The 15,058-nt window shown below is 39.3% G+C and overlaps 1 protein-coding gene across 1 annotated transcript in view; it reads right to left on the bottom strand.

Moving 5' to 3' along the window:
• The window catches only part of LOC138949823 (uncharacterized), a 49,375-nt gene that overhangs the window by 24,944 nt on the left and 9,373 nt on the right, over positions 1–15,058 (bottom strand). The window contains exons 3-4 of the mRNA XM_070321600.1: positions 8,528–8,668; positions 543–808 (exon numbers count right to left, since the gene is read on the bottom strand). Coding sequence (XP_070177701.1) covers positions 543–808; positions 8,528–8,668 — 407 coding nt within the window. The remainder of the gene's footprint in view (positions 1–542; positions 809–8,527; positions 8,669–15,058) is intronic.

Genomic DNA, 15,058 nt, shown 5'->3' on the forward strand with positions numbered 1-15,058 from the left:
TATGAAGAAAAACAGCATGTCATTTTAAAGTGCCCCCCGACGAAGTGTTTTGTGCAAATGTAGGTGTCTTTGTTGACTTTTTCGATGTTGAACCTCTCGATCGTTCTTCCACATAGTTTAATCCATTTTCGGCACTTTTCTAAATCTCTAGAGGGTTTGGAAAACGGTACCCATACAACACCGACCATGTGTGATCTCTCACGGTGTCTTAAATCACTTCCACACACGCCATAACAACAATGTTTGTGCACCATCGTACAGCTCCACCATTCAAACAACGCGCAGAAATTGGCTGACTTTGCCCGAGGCACAGCGGGCCAGGGTCAAGGTCGCCTAGAATAGCCTTGGTGTAAAAAAGACTATTGACCATACCTAACAGAATTTACACATATTTTCAAACACAAACATATATATGTAGACAGACACAGACTGACATACTTAAAAAACAGACGCACACACAAATAGACGCACAGACAGACAGACACACACACACACACACACACACACACACACACACACACACACACACACACACACACTACCTTTCAGACTCTATGTGGGGTCCTGTGCTGGGACTGGTGCTGGTGGCGACACCTGCCTGTGCTCCTGTCAGTGGCGATGACAAGAGTGGGCGTGGCGATGTGCTGGTGGCGACACCTGCCTGTGCTCCTGTCAGTGGCGATGACAAGAGTGGGCGTGGCGATGTGCTGACTGACAGACTCACGTGTGAGGGCGGGGCTGGAGAGACAGCCTGGTTCCCCGGTGACCCAGAGGTTCTGCACGGCGGAGCACATTCCACTGCCGGTCCCTGTGTGATGTTAACAGCCTTACCAATAACGTACATAATTAGGCCTACATGTGTGAACAGGAAAAGTAGAACTTAATTATTGTTCACAACTTATTTTCGCTGTAGGCTACAGCCCTTTGCTTTTGCGTCGTCTGCTACCCCTCTTTGTATTCACTGTGTACCGTTTCGGCTAGTAGGTTAGCTCCCCTGATTCCCCAAGACTGACCTCTTTAGAGGCTGACCTAATTATCAAGTCTCATTGGTCCAGCCAGCCACGCATAGCTGACGTTTGAATTGGTGTAGGGATTTTAAAATGACCATTAGAAACATAATCTTGTAGACTCTTTTTGTAGGCAATTTTTAATTGGGGAATTGTTCTATTTATGTATTCTTTGGGCAAGTTTTTCTGCAACTTACTTGTGTAAGTTGTGAGTTCAGCGGACTAATTTTTATTACCCAGTTATTTTAGCTGCAGTCAGTCCGGTATTGCTCTAGATCTGTCCATTACTCGTTGTGCCATCTTGAATGAGTGACGACATTTTTATCTTCTGGCTGCATTTTATCACTTTGATCTGATTCCCGGACCGGTATGTCTCTATTGTTGTATCTTTATTGTTGTGGAAAGTGTTTGTGTATGAGATGATTTTCATGTTCTCATTTTTGGTTTAGGATACTTTTATTGAAGAATTTAGATTTTTTCACAAACACTTGTTTGATTTTGTCTTGTTGATCAGCGCGTGGATCTGATCAGTGCCAGAATGTTTATTTCTCATTTGAGTCTAACTCATTTTGTTTCAATGAACTCTAAGTGCTGATGTTGATCATGAGAGATATTTTCCTGTAACTTTTGGAAGGAACGTTGTTATTATCAGTCTTTGCGAGATCTTTGATTGCTTCTAGAATTCTAGATTCAAAGTGGCCGCTCTCAAAGCGTGGGTCCAAAACTAGGTCAAACCCGTCAGTCAGGCCACGGACCTACATTCTAATATAGGTCCGTGGTCAGGCGCTGAAGCTAGAAGAGGAGATCTATTTTTAGCTAGAGATATGGAGTTTCCTCCCATATAAGGAAGTTTTACATCACTTCCGGAGGTGGCCGCCTGCTTCAACAAAGACACCTCTTCTTCTCTGACTGAGCCGTATTTGTGAAACTTCAGTTTTGGGTTTTCTTTTGTAATTTTAATTGTTTTTATCAGCTTTCTGTGCTAAAGCTGATTCTTGTAGGTTACTTTAGGGCATTTCTGGCACTGATTTAGATGAAAGTTTACTTAGGTTTGTGTGTCTCGTTTTGACTTAGTTCATTTATAGATGTATGTATAATATGTTGGATATAATGTATATAATTGTGTAACTTTTTTTGATGCTTTATGATAAAACTATGTTTAGTAATTATATTTTTCTGTCAGGTTAGATTCTTTTTTCTAAATTCTTTTACTTAGTTTATTTTTGTGTGGATTCGTGACCTCAGGTATTTGGATTTTCGGTATGTAAGCTGATGCCTACCGGTACCAGCTGGTGATGTGAGGTGACCCTTGACCACCTGTTTATTGTTTATTTTCTGCTTTGAGGTTTGTTAACCTGTAGATTCGCAACATTATTGTTACTTTTTCTTGTTACATTTAGTCAAGTTTTGACTAAATGTTTTAACATAGAGGGGGAATCGAGACGAGGGTCGTGGTGTATGTGTGTGTGTGTGTGTGTGTGTGTGTGTGTGTGTGTGTGTGTGTGTGTGTGTGTGTGTGTGTGTGTGTGTGTGTGTAGAGCGATTCAGAGTAAACTACTGGACCGATCTTTATGACATTTTACATGAGAGTTCCTGGGTATGATATCCCTAGACAATTTTTTTACTTTTATGGATAAATGTCTTTGATGACGTCATATCCGGCTTTTTAAAAACAAGTTGAGGCGGCACTGTCACACCCTCATCTTTCAATAAAATTGATTGAAATTTTGGCCAAGCAATCTTCGACAAAGGCCGGACTTTGGTATTGCATTTCAGCTTGGAGGCTTAAAAATTAATCAATGACTTTGGTCATTACAAATCTAAATTGTAATTAAAATTATTTTTTATAAAACGATCTAAAATTACGTTCATCTTATTCTTCATCATTTTCTGATTCCAAAAACATATAAATATGTTATATTCGGATTAAAAACAAGCTTTGAAAATTACAAATATAAAAATTATGCTTAAAATAAAATTTCCCAAATCGATTTAAAAACAAGTTCATCTTATTCCATGTCGGTTCCTGATTCCAAAAACATATAGATATGATATGTTTGGATTAAAAACACGCTCAGAAAGTTAAAACGAACAGAGGTACAGAAAAGCGTGCTATGCAGCACAGCGCAACCACTACCGCGCTAAACAGGCTCGTCAATTTCACTGCGTTTTGCACGAGCGGCGGACTACGGTCATTGTGAAAAAATGCAGTGCGTTCAGTTTCATTCTGTGAGTTCCACAGCTTGACTAAATGTAGTAATTTCGCCTTACGCGACTTGTTAATCTGTCAATTTAGTTTTGTTGATTGTGGAAGGCCAGTTGTGCCTGTGTTATTATGATATGTCTGTAAATATTAAATTGTGTGTGTGATTACAAACTTAATTACATGTGAGTTTAGACAGATGTCTGGTTGAACGTGATGCTATTATATTTCATAAGAGAATTTAAGCACCGGATTGGGCGGAAGGTGTGTCTAATGGGAGGGATTGTGGATGTTAACAATATTAGACGGATGTTCATGAGGTGTTTTTGACTCACATGCGAAGCAAAAGTGAGTCTATGTACTCACCCGAGTCGTCCGTCCGTCCGTCCGTCCGGAAAACTTTAACGTTGGATATTTCTTGGACACTATTCAGTCTATCAGTACCAAATTTGGCAAGATGGTGTATGATGACAAGGCCCCAAAAAACATACATAGCATCTTGACCTTGCTTCAAGGTCAAGGTCGCAGGGGCCATAAATGTTGCCTAAAAACAGCTATTTTTCACATTTTTCCCATTTTCTCTGAAGTTTTTGAGATTCAATACCTCACCTATATATGATATATAGGGCAAAGTAAGCCCCATCTTTTGATACCAGTTTGGTTTACCTTGCTTCAAGGTCAAGGTCACAGGAGCTCTTCAAAGTTGGATTGTATACATATTTTGAAGTGACCTTGACCCTGAACTATGGAAGATAACTGTTTCAAACTTAAAAATTATGTGGGGCACATGTTATGCTTTCATCATGAGACACATTTGGTCACATATGATCAAGGTCAAGGTCACTTTGACCCTTATGAAATGTGACCAAAATAAGGTAGTGAACCACTAAAAGTGACCATATCTCATGGTAGAAAGAGCCAATAAGCACCATTGTACTTCCTATGTCTTGAATTAACAGCTTTGTGTTGCATGACCTTGGATGACCTTGACCTTGGGTCAAGGTCACATGTATTTTGGTAGGAAAAATGTGTAAAGCATGTGAGTCGTATGGGCTTTGCCCTTCTTGTTTTTCTTTGTGATCTCTCTGTACGTAGCTATGACTATTCCTTTTTCGGATGATTACGATTCATCACATGTTGATGTTCTGTAATTATGTGTGTGTTCACTGCCTTTATGACAGTCCTGACATATATTTTTCTGTTGATGTCTTTACTCTGATTTTGTACATTTTCTTTTGTTGTTTTATACTGGCATGTTCCAGGTGTGAGGTGTGAGGTGATGTGGATGTGTAGATGAATAAACCAATGCACACTCTACGCTGATGTTCGAGTTTTCCTTCCCCTTGTTACATGTAAAACAGATATACTTATACTGTTGATTCAACACTCTCTGCCTTTCTCTTGCACTACATCTACACCTGTCCTCCTGCGCGTAGTCTCTTCGTTGACTTTACTCCAGCATTCGATACAATTCAACCTCATGGCTCACAGACTCCTCGGTTTACAATAAACCGCAAACTCATTTTCTGCATTTTGGATATGGTACCAGAGAGAGCACAGAGTGTTTTTGTCGAGGGGCTTCTGCTGTCTTGTTTAAAACATATATACTTCTAGTAGATCTCGACAGGCTACTGATTCTGCCGCTGATTCTTATATTAACTGTACCAATAGTTATAAAGGTACCCACTCGGACCACATCACAGGAACCCAAATCACGAGGAATTTTTACTACAATTACAAATAAAGGCAGGTGTCATTAATTTTATTTGAACAACATGAAAATGTACTCACCCAAAACACAAACAATACAAATACGAATAGGACAGGTTCGACGTATGTCTTCGTCAGCTAAATGTTAAATTGAAATTGAGTTCTCTTTCTGTCGTCTCTCCTTTCTTTCAGTATCATGTTTTAGCCGACGAAGACATCCGTCGAAATTGGTCCTTAGATGGGATACATACATGGTTATCCTCTAGTCCTATTCGTGCACTGTATTTATTGCTCGTGTTTCTGGTGAGTACACTTTCATTGTTATCTAGTCCTATTCGTGTATTTATTGTTCGTGTTTCTGGTGAGTACACTGTCATTGTTATCTAGTCCTATTCGTGTATTTATTGTTCGTGTTTCTGGTGAGTACACTACATTGTTATCTAGTCCTATTCGTGTATTTATTGTTGGTGTTTCTGGTGAGTACACTGTCATTGTTATCTAGTCCTATTCGTGTATTTATTGTTCGTGTTTCTGGTGAGTACACTGTCATTGTTATCTAGTCCTATTCGTGTATTTATTGTTGGTGTTTCTGGTGAGTACACTGTCATTGTTATCTAGTCCTATTCGTGTATTTATTGTTCGTGTTTCTGGTGAGTACACTGTCATTGTTATCTAGTCCTATTCGTGTATTTATTGCTGGTGTTTCTGGTGAGTACATTGTCATCTAGTCCTATTCGTGTATTTATTGTTCGTGTTTCTGGTGAGTACACTGTCATTGTTATCTAGTCCTATTCGTGTATTTATTGTTCGTGTTTCTGGTGAGTACACTGTCATTGTTATCTAGTCATATTACTGTATTTATTGTTGGTGTTTCTGGTGAGTACACTGTCATTGTCATCTAGTCCTATTCGTGTATTTATTGTTGGTGTTTCTGGTGAGTACACTACATTGTTATCTTGTCCTATTTGTGTATTTATTGTTGGTGTTTCTGGTGAGTACACTACATTGTTATCTTGTCCTATTTGTGTATTTATTGTTGGTGTTTCTGGTGAGTACACTACATTGTTATCTTGTCCTATTTGTGTATTTATTGTTGGTGTTTCTGGTGAGTACACTACATTGTTATCTTGTCCTATTTGTGTATTTATTGTTGGTGTTTCTGGTGAGTACACTACATTGTTATCTTGTCCTATTTGTGTATTTATTGTTGGTGTTTCTGGTGAGTACACTACATTGTTATCTTGTCCTATTTGTGTATTTATTGTTGGTGTTTCTGGTGAGTACACTACATTGTTATCTTGTCCTATTTGTGTATTTATTGTTGGTGTTTCTGGTGAGTACACTACATTGTTATCTTGTCCTATTTGTGTATTTATTGTTGGTGTTTCTGGTGAGTACACTACATTGTTATCTAGTCCTATTCGTGTATTTATTGTTGGTGTTTCTGGTGAGTACACTACATTGTCATCTAGTCCTATTCGTGTATTTATTGTTGGTGTTTCTGGTGAGTACACTGTCATTGTCATCTAGTCCTATTCGTGTATTTATTGTTGGTGTTTCTGGTGAGTACACTGTTATTGTCATCTAGTCCTATTACTGTATTTATTGTTGGTGTTTCTGGTGAGTACACTTCATTGTTATCTAGTCCTATTCGTGTATTTATTGTTGGTGTTTCTGGTGAGTACACTGTTATTGTCATCTAGTCCTATTACTGTATTTATTGTTGGTGTTTCTGGTGAGTACACTGTCATTGTCATCTAGTCCTATTCGTGTATTTATTGTTGGTGTTTCTGGTGAGTACACTTCATTGTTATCTAGTCCTATTCGTGTATTTATTGTTGGTGTTTCTGGTGAGTACACTGTCATTGTTATCTAGTCCTATTCGTGTATTTATTGTTCGTGTTTCTGGTGAGTACACTACATTGTTATCTAGTCCTATTCGTGTATTTATTGTTGGTGTTTCTGGTGAGTACACTTCATTGTTATCTTGTCCTATTCGTGTGTTTATTGTTGGTGTTTCTGGTGAGTACACTGTCATTGTCATCTAGTCCTATTCGTGTATTTATTGTTGGTGTTTCTGGTGAGTACACTGTCATTGTTATCTAGTCCTATTACTGTATTTATTGTTGGTGTTTCTGGTGAGTACACTGTCATTGTCATCTAGTCCTATTACTGTATTTATTGTTGGTGTTTCTGGTGAGTAAACTTTCATTGTTATCTTGCTCTTTTTTCTCTTGCTCGTAGTCTGTAGTTTATTTGGCACAATCTCTGTGGGGGTTTAGAATGTTTGCGCAGACACATTAGAATAAAAAACAAGTCGCGTAAGGCGAAATTACTACATTTAGTCAAGCTGTGGAACTCACAGAATGAAACTGAACGTAGTCCGCCGCTGGTGCAAAAGGCAGTGAAAGTGACGAGCCTGTTTGGCGCGGTAGCGGTTGCGCTGTGCTTCATAGCACGCTTTACTGTACCTCTCTTCGTTTTAACTTTCTGCGCGTGTTTTTAATCCAAACATATCATATCTGTATGTTTTTGGAATGAGGAACCGACAAGGAATAAGATGAAAGTGTTTTTACATTGATTTCGAAAATTTAATTTTGATCATAATTTTAATATTTTTAATTTTCAGAGCTTGTTTTTAATCCAAATATAACATATTTATATGTTTTTGGAATCAAGAAATGATGAAGAATAAGATGAATGTAAATGTGGATCGTTTTATAAAAAAATCATTTTAATTACAAGTTTCCGATTTTTAATGACCAAACTCACTCATTAGTTTTTAAGCCACCAAGCTGAAATGCAATACCAAACCCCGGCCTTTGTCGAAGATTGCTTTACAAAAATTTCAATCAATTTGATTGAAAAATGAGGGTGTGACAGTGCCGCCTCAACTTGTACAAAAAGCCGGATATGACGTCATCAAAAGTATTTATCGAAAAAAAGAAAAATATATCCGAGGATATCATTCCCGGGAACTCTCATGTCAAATTTCATAAAGATCGGTCCAGTAGTTTGGTCTGAATCGCTCAACACACACACACGCACAGACACACACACAGACACACACAGACACACACAGACACACACACACACACACACACACACACACACACACACACACACACACACACACACATCACGACCCTCGTCTCGATTCCCCCTCTATGTTAAAACATTTAAAACTTGACTAAATATAAAAACGACACCAGCATTTTTTACCAGGTCATTTTCTGGCAAGTCTAATAGCTGCATACTAAATGTCTTCAATGACATAACACTGCATATTTATTTAGCAAAAGTGTCTACCATAAAGCTCAAACACCCCCGTGTGTACGCATGCGCACGACAAAGAACCCAAGTTCAAAGCGAAAGTTTCAGGGGTTAAAAACACGAATAAACGCATGCAGGAAAACAAGACCCCACACACATTGGTAGCGCCGTACTGTATGATAGCTCGCTTTCCAAAATATTAAACGTATCCTTATCGTATCATTATATTTCCAAAAATAACCCGCCAACCGATGTTAGTACTAGGGAGCTAATAGTGGAAACGAGGCGCTCAAAGCGCCCCAGAACAACAGCAGTCTTGTGGTCATGTACCTACCTCTGTACTGAAGCCTTGTAACTGGGTCTGGAGAATGGATAACCAGTTGTACGTCACACGTTCTGCACTCCACCTCATCAGACACTGCACTTCTCCCTGGCTCGTGCTGATCTCACACACTGCCTCGCCTTTCTTGTTTCTCTGCAGACAAGCAACATTTCACCTCCAGCAACTCACTCAGCAAAACATGACTGCGACAAGTTTCGCACCCGATTACAACATTAATACGGTGTCATTTCACTCAAACTGAAATTGCTATTTAAGGCGGTCCGCTATCTGGCACGGGATCACGTGACTGCCGCTCAAATAAGGTACCCCCAAACTCGACGTGATAAAAACGAACAGATCCTATTGAAAATCGACGAAAAAATATGATATGCACAACTTGGCAACTTTTCCACCCATCACAATTGCCGCGAAACCTCCCGTTTTTGACAAGTCATGCGAACGACACTTGCATCAATAGGAATTATGGAAGAGCATAGCACACGAAATACGCAAGCTAACTAATCAAAACAACACATGTTGTCATCATTTTCACGAGTTTTGGTTTAAACAAAACTTTATTCAATTTTAATCATGACAAGAACAATGCATGGATGATTACATACTCAAGCATGTTATGCTTATTTTAAGCAATCATAATAATTACAAAACAAAGGTTAGCATGATGGCGGAATAAGTACATTAGCTCCTTTCAGGAAACGAAAAACAAAACAAAAGACAAAACAGATACACAAACAAGCAGAAAATGGGAAGGGGTTGGTGATACAGGAGGTGGGGAAAGGGCAGCTAGCTAGTAGCTAGCTTAAGGGAAAAAGAAGAAGAAAAAGAAGACTTGGAGCGCCAATATTTGAGGGGATTTTTTCAATTGTAATAAGTGCACATAAGACACTCGCACAAAGTTAATGCATATTGTGATCAGAGGAAAAGTCACTACATTGCGCATAAATCGAGACATAATTGATAAGTCGAAAAACAACAAAAGAAAATGAGAGAGGTTATGGGGAAAAATTTGTCAGGCAGCATGTCGCATGACAGTGTCTAATAAATGTAATGAAGGAAGTATAGAGGCTCATTTACGGAACCTGCCCGTCTGTCTAATATAGTCCTGTACAGTTATGAATATGGTCTGGTTGACATTTCGTGAATATTGCGGGATGCCTTTCAATAATATTTCGATATACTTATAATCATTTGTCAAATTATCAATGGACAATAATCTTATATCTCTATACAAGGGACAATGCAATAAGTAATGTTCAGCAGTCTCGCTGGGATAACCACACTCGCATTGAGAGCAATCCTTAAGGTGCCGCTTACATAAATCAAAATTCAAATCACTCATACCAATACGCAATCTGCAATGATGTACTTGTTCGAATCTTTCTCCAAAATAATAATGGCATGGTACTTTAAAATCAGCATTTAACAAATAATTTTTGAACTCGCTCAAGGAGGTGGTCATTTTAACGTTATCTGGTAAGGTGTTCCATAGTACAGTCGTTTTGGGGATAAAAGAGTTGCGAAATAATTCGGTTCTATGAGGAGGAACATATCTTTCTAATGGTCTTCGTCTATGATACGGATTAATGTCAACTACAAGAGGGGGCAATACATTTACTAAGTACTGGGGGCATTTGTTATGTATCATCTTATGAAAAACAATTAATTTATGTCTTTTCCTTCGTTCTTCAAGGCTACATAGCCCACTTTCCTCATACAGCTTTGCATGGCTAGTGCCCTTAACTCCACCTATTATAATTCGTAGGGCTTCTAAGTGTAATTTTTCTAATGCATCTGCCATTATCTTAGTGCAATTATCCCAAACAACATCTGCATAGTCGAAATGGGGTAAAATAAAAGACTTGTACATTATTTCCAAACTTTTTCGACTTAATCTATATTTATAAAATCGTAAACAATTAATCAGTAAATTCGCTTTTTTAACTATACTTTGGATGTGGGCATCCCACTTGCAGGTGCTCTGTAAAATCACTCCAAGGTGTTTATGTTGATCTACTTTTTCTAAAAAGACATTGTTGAAAAACAAGGGTTGAGGGGGGATTAAATCACGTTGAATATTTAACAATTCAGTCTTAGTCTCGTTAAATTTAACTTTCCATTTATTGGCCCATGCACTAATTTTATCAAGATCTTGATTTAATATATTGGTTCGTCTGTCTACATCTTCTAATGCAAGATACATGCTTGTGTCGTCAGCAAACAACTTAATTCCGGATTCAATATTCTTTACAATATCATTAATATAAACCAGAAATAAGAGCGGGCCTAGCACGGATCCTTGTGGAACACCGGCAGGAATCTTTTTAACATTAGACTGTGTTCCCTTTATTACAACAACTTGCTTGCGGTCTGTTAAATAATCACAGAACCATAATAATAACCGACCTCTAATGCCCACTGCTTCTAACTTGGCCAAAAGGCCCTTGTGCCACACTCTATCGAACGCTTTCGACCAAAAAATACAGCTTGGGTCGTAATGCCTCTGTCATGACAGGAACAAAAGTCATTGTAAATCGAAATCAATTGGAATACACATGAATCATCTGGCAAAAAACCAGACTGCTGTGGAATGAGTATGTGATTTGCCTTTAAAAAATCAAAAACATGTACATAAACACATCTTTCTAACACCTTACCAACACAACTCAGTAATGATATAGGACGGTAATTATTACACAATTCTGCTGGACCTTTTTTATATACTGGAGTAACATGGGCTAGTTTCCACGAGGCAGGAAATTTTCCTTCAACTAAACTTCTATTAAATATTTTTAAAAGGGGTTCTGATACAACATCCACAAAAGCAATTAATAATCGGTTATGTATTAAATCGGGACCTGCAGCTTTCGTCTTCTTCAAATTTATAATAACATCTTTTACTTCATTAACTGACAGGACTAAATTATTCATAAAACAATCAGAAATTTGGATTTCGGGAGGTTCATCGTCTGGATTCTCAATGGACGAATTCTGAATAAACTGATCATTAAAAATATTAGCTTTATCGTGGTTTAAATAATGTATTTGACCTTCTGAGTGGATTGGTGGAAGTTCCTCAGTTTTCATACCCTTCTTATTCATAAAGGATTTAACTAATTTCCACCATTGTTTAGTTCCGAATTTTGAAGGGTCTGAGATCTTTGTATCCAAATTGGAATAATACACAATAATTCTTTCTCTTTTCTTTCGTGTCAATGAATTACGTGTCTGTCGATACAACAACCAATCTTCGGGTAAATCGGTTAATCTCGCTTTAGTGTGTATCTGATCGCGTGCATCAATTAAATCTAAGATGTCAGATGTTACCCACTCCTTGTCCTCCGATCGAACTGTTACAGTCTTAACCGGCATATTCTCTTTGGCAATGCTCATGAAAATCTGAGTAAAATCTTGGACATTTTCATCAAGACATTTATCAATAAAGACAGCAGACCAATCAACTTGGGAAAGTGATCCACAAAAACTTTCAATATTCATCTTATCATAATTATAAATGGTTCTTTTAAATGAGCGATTAGGAATAACTACAGTGTTTAATACTGCACATGGTACACTGTGGTCACTACACACAGGAGGAAAAACATCTACGCGCTCTATCATTTGCGGGGTTTGGGTTATTATTAAATCTAGGCAGGTACTACTTGTCTCCGTGACACGTGTTGGCAGGGTTACAAGTTGAGTGAGTTGATATAAGTTCAATATGTTCAGGAGATGATGGGAGGGGTTACTACCAAAATCGGAGTTAAAGTCTCCAAGGACGATAAATTTGACAAACTGGTTATTTACTCGACGAATGCTTTCGTCAACTAAGTCCCAATATTGGACCTTCGCATCAGGTGGTCGATAAAAAGAACCCACTAAAAGTCTATCTTTATGAAACTTAATTTCAGTCCAGACTGCTTCAAGTCCTGGCACGTGCAGGTCTGGACGTGGCTTACAAAACAAATATGTTTTAACATAAATGGCTACTCCCCCATGTGGGTCGTTTGGTCTGTCTAGTCTTATTGGAGGTTGAAAATTTGGGATCAGTAGTGAGGAACTGTCGTCTGTATGGGATAACCAAGTCTCAGATATGGTTAAAACGTCATGCTTTTGGACTTCAGGATGCAATAGATCAATTTTATTTTTAATACTGCGAGCGTTAATATGGACAATGGACACTTGTTGTGGGGGACCTGGGTTTTTTTCAACATCTCCAGATAAATACAGGCGTTTCTGGGCAAATAGGCCGGAGGTGTATTCAAGGCGTGCAGAACAAAAACAAGTACATTCTTCACTGTAAAAACAGCTAACATTTTGCATCCAACGCGTCGGACTACCATCAATCTTACTCCTTGCAAATAAAAACACGAACAAGGCAAGTGTGACACGGCTCGGACATCTTAGGCACATCAAAATAAAAAATGGTAACAGGGAAGATTCGCACAAAAACTCTAACTTAAGGCCTAGAGCTACTGCCTTTACATGGAAGCAACCAATTCTAGCTCTATAAAGGATTAAATTAAGTGACATTTTCCAGCAACATCAGAAACAGTGTCGTGACGAGGAGAGTGCATTGCATGTTATCAACTGTGACTCTGGCGCTTAGTCTACATGGGAGATGGAAGCAAGAAGAAGGGAAAAGTTTGCATAGGGGTTTAAAAATACGAACAGAAGAAGCTGGACAGTTTATGTACAGACAAAAGAAGACGGGGTTGTCGTGCATTTGGGCTATAGCCGATGAGGCTCTCCATTTCATAAAAGAGTATGCATACAAGCAGTTCATAAACTAACAGGCAAAACGTACAGTCCAACTCAAGAGTAAACTCCAGCATATATGTGGGACTAGATTAGGATTGGAAACACTCTATTGGACCAAGTGATTAACCTTTCAATCCATGAAAACATGCACAAGACAAAAGCAAACGCAAATACATCAGCTAAACAACCGTGCAAATATAATCGACAAACAACAAAATAGTTCTTCAGTTAGTGATCTTACTAATCAAAGAGCATCTAAATCCAGTAGCTACGCGACAAACAACTTTATAAATACTCCAACTATTTCAAATAATTACAGTCTATATGATCGGTTAATGAGACAGATAAAAAACCGGACACTCATAAACAGTATTTTCTGGGGTGCATGACTGGACGCCATCAGGTTTGTTTGTTTGTATTCTTGTTTGTTTTTTACCTCGACAAACGCTGGTCCGGGATATGTGTTGATCTACAAGTATCCAACAGATTAAATGAATAATAGGAAATAACCAAGAAGCACGCAAGTTGATAATATTTAGGAACATGAGACTTCAAGCAGGACAAGTGCGTAACACAGTTTTGCCGGGTGCACATTTATTCAGGTGCAGCAGCACTTAATATACCTAGTGTACCCACTGTAAAAATCACTAAGTGCACGTGGAAACAAGTGGCCAGTCCACTAGCACAAGAGTTGTAGGAAGATGAAGCACAGGCACCTCATAGCGATTGAATCGAACACTAAACACTGAAAGGGGACAGCTCGCTCAAGCGTGTGAAGCGGTAGATTTTGTCTCTATGTTTGATAAATACGAGGCCGTCACGAACCCACGTGTCCTGGATCTTCTCGTCTCGCTTAAGCTGCCTGGCCTTGGCCGCGACAGAGGCCCTGCTGGCGGTGAGATCATCATTGATAAAGACCCGTGGAGAAGCTGAAGGCAGGCGAGGCCAGCCTTGGTCGCCCAGAGTCTTAGTGACGTCAGTTTTGTTCAGTCCTTTTCGCGCCTTCATCAGGCTCTGCTTGGCTCTGTAGGTGCTGAATTTGACGATGATTGAGCGAGGTCGTTGATTCGGCCCCTCTGTTGGTTTGCCTACACGGTGGCTCCTGTCAATGTCACTTACGGTAAGTTGCACACCCACACTTTCTGCAAGTTTGATGACAATGTTGTCGGTATTTTCATTGAGCCGCTCCGGCACAGGGCCAATGCGGACGGAGTTGCAACGAGTGTATTGTTCGAGGTTGTCAAGCTTGTCGTGTAGCTCTTTTATCTCGCCGTCTTTCTTCGCGACAGTTTGTTTAAGGGACATGATTTCCCCTTTTAGCTGGTCCACTACATGAGCACCCACGGCTCGCGCGATCATGTCCACCACCGACGGCTCAGCCAGAACATCACGAAGTTGCTGCTTCATCGTAAGCTCCCGAGGGGGTTTGAGTGGGTTAGAGCTCGTTGGCGATTTCGGGTTAGCTACTGCTGCTTGTGGGCTGTTGCCTTTGTTTACAGAATCGATCATGGTGCTTGACAAAATCTCTGCGCTTATGATCGTAGCTTCAGGATCAGACTCGGATACAATGCTATCATCGGCTGAGACGCACTGCCTCTTCCAGGTTTCGTCAATGTCCGATAAAGGAGACGTTGGGGGACGCTTGGTCCCGTCGCGCGACATGGGGAATTACGAATTATGGGGAATTACGAAAAGGAATTATAGCTGTCAGGCGCCTGTAGTTTGAGACTTCGGGTGTTGATCCGACACAGTCACGCACACCAA

Source organism: Littorina saxatilis, linkage group LG16 (assembly GCF_037325665.1).
Source record: "Littorina saxatilis isolate snail1 linkage group LG16, US_GU_Lsax_2.0, whole genome shotgun sequence".
NCBI classification, from domain to species: Eukaryota; Metazoa; Mollusca; class Gastropoda; order Littorinimorpha; family Littorinidae; genus Littorina; species Littorina saxatilis.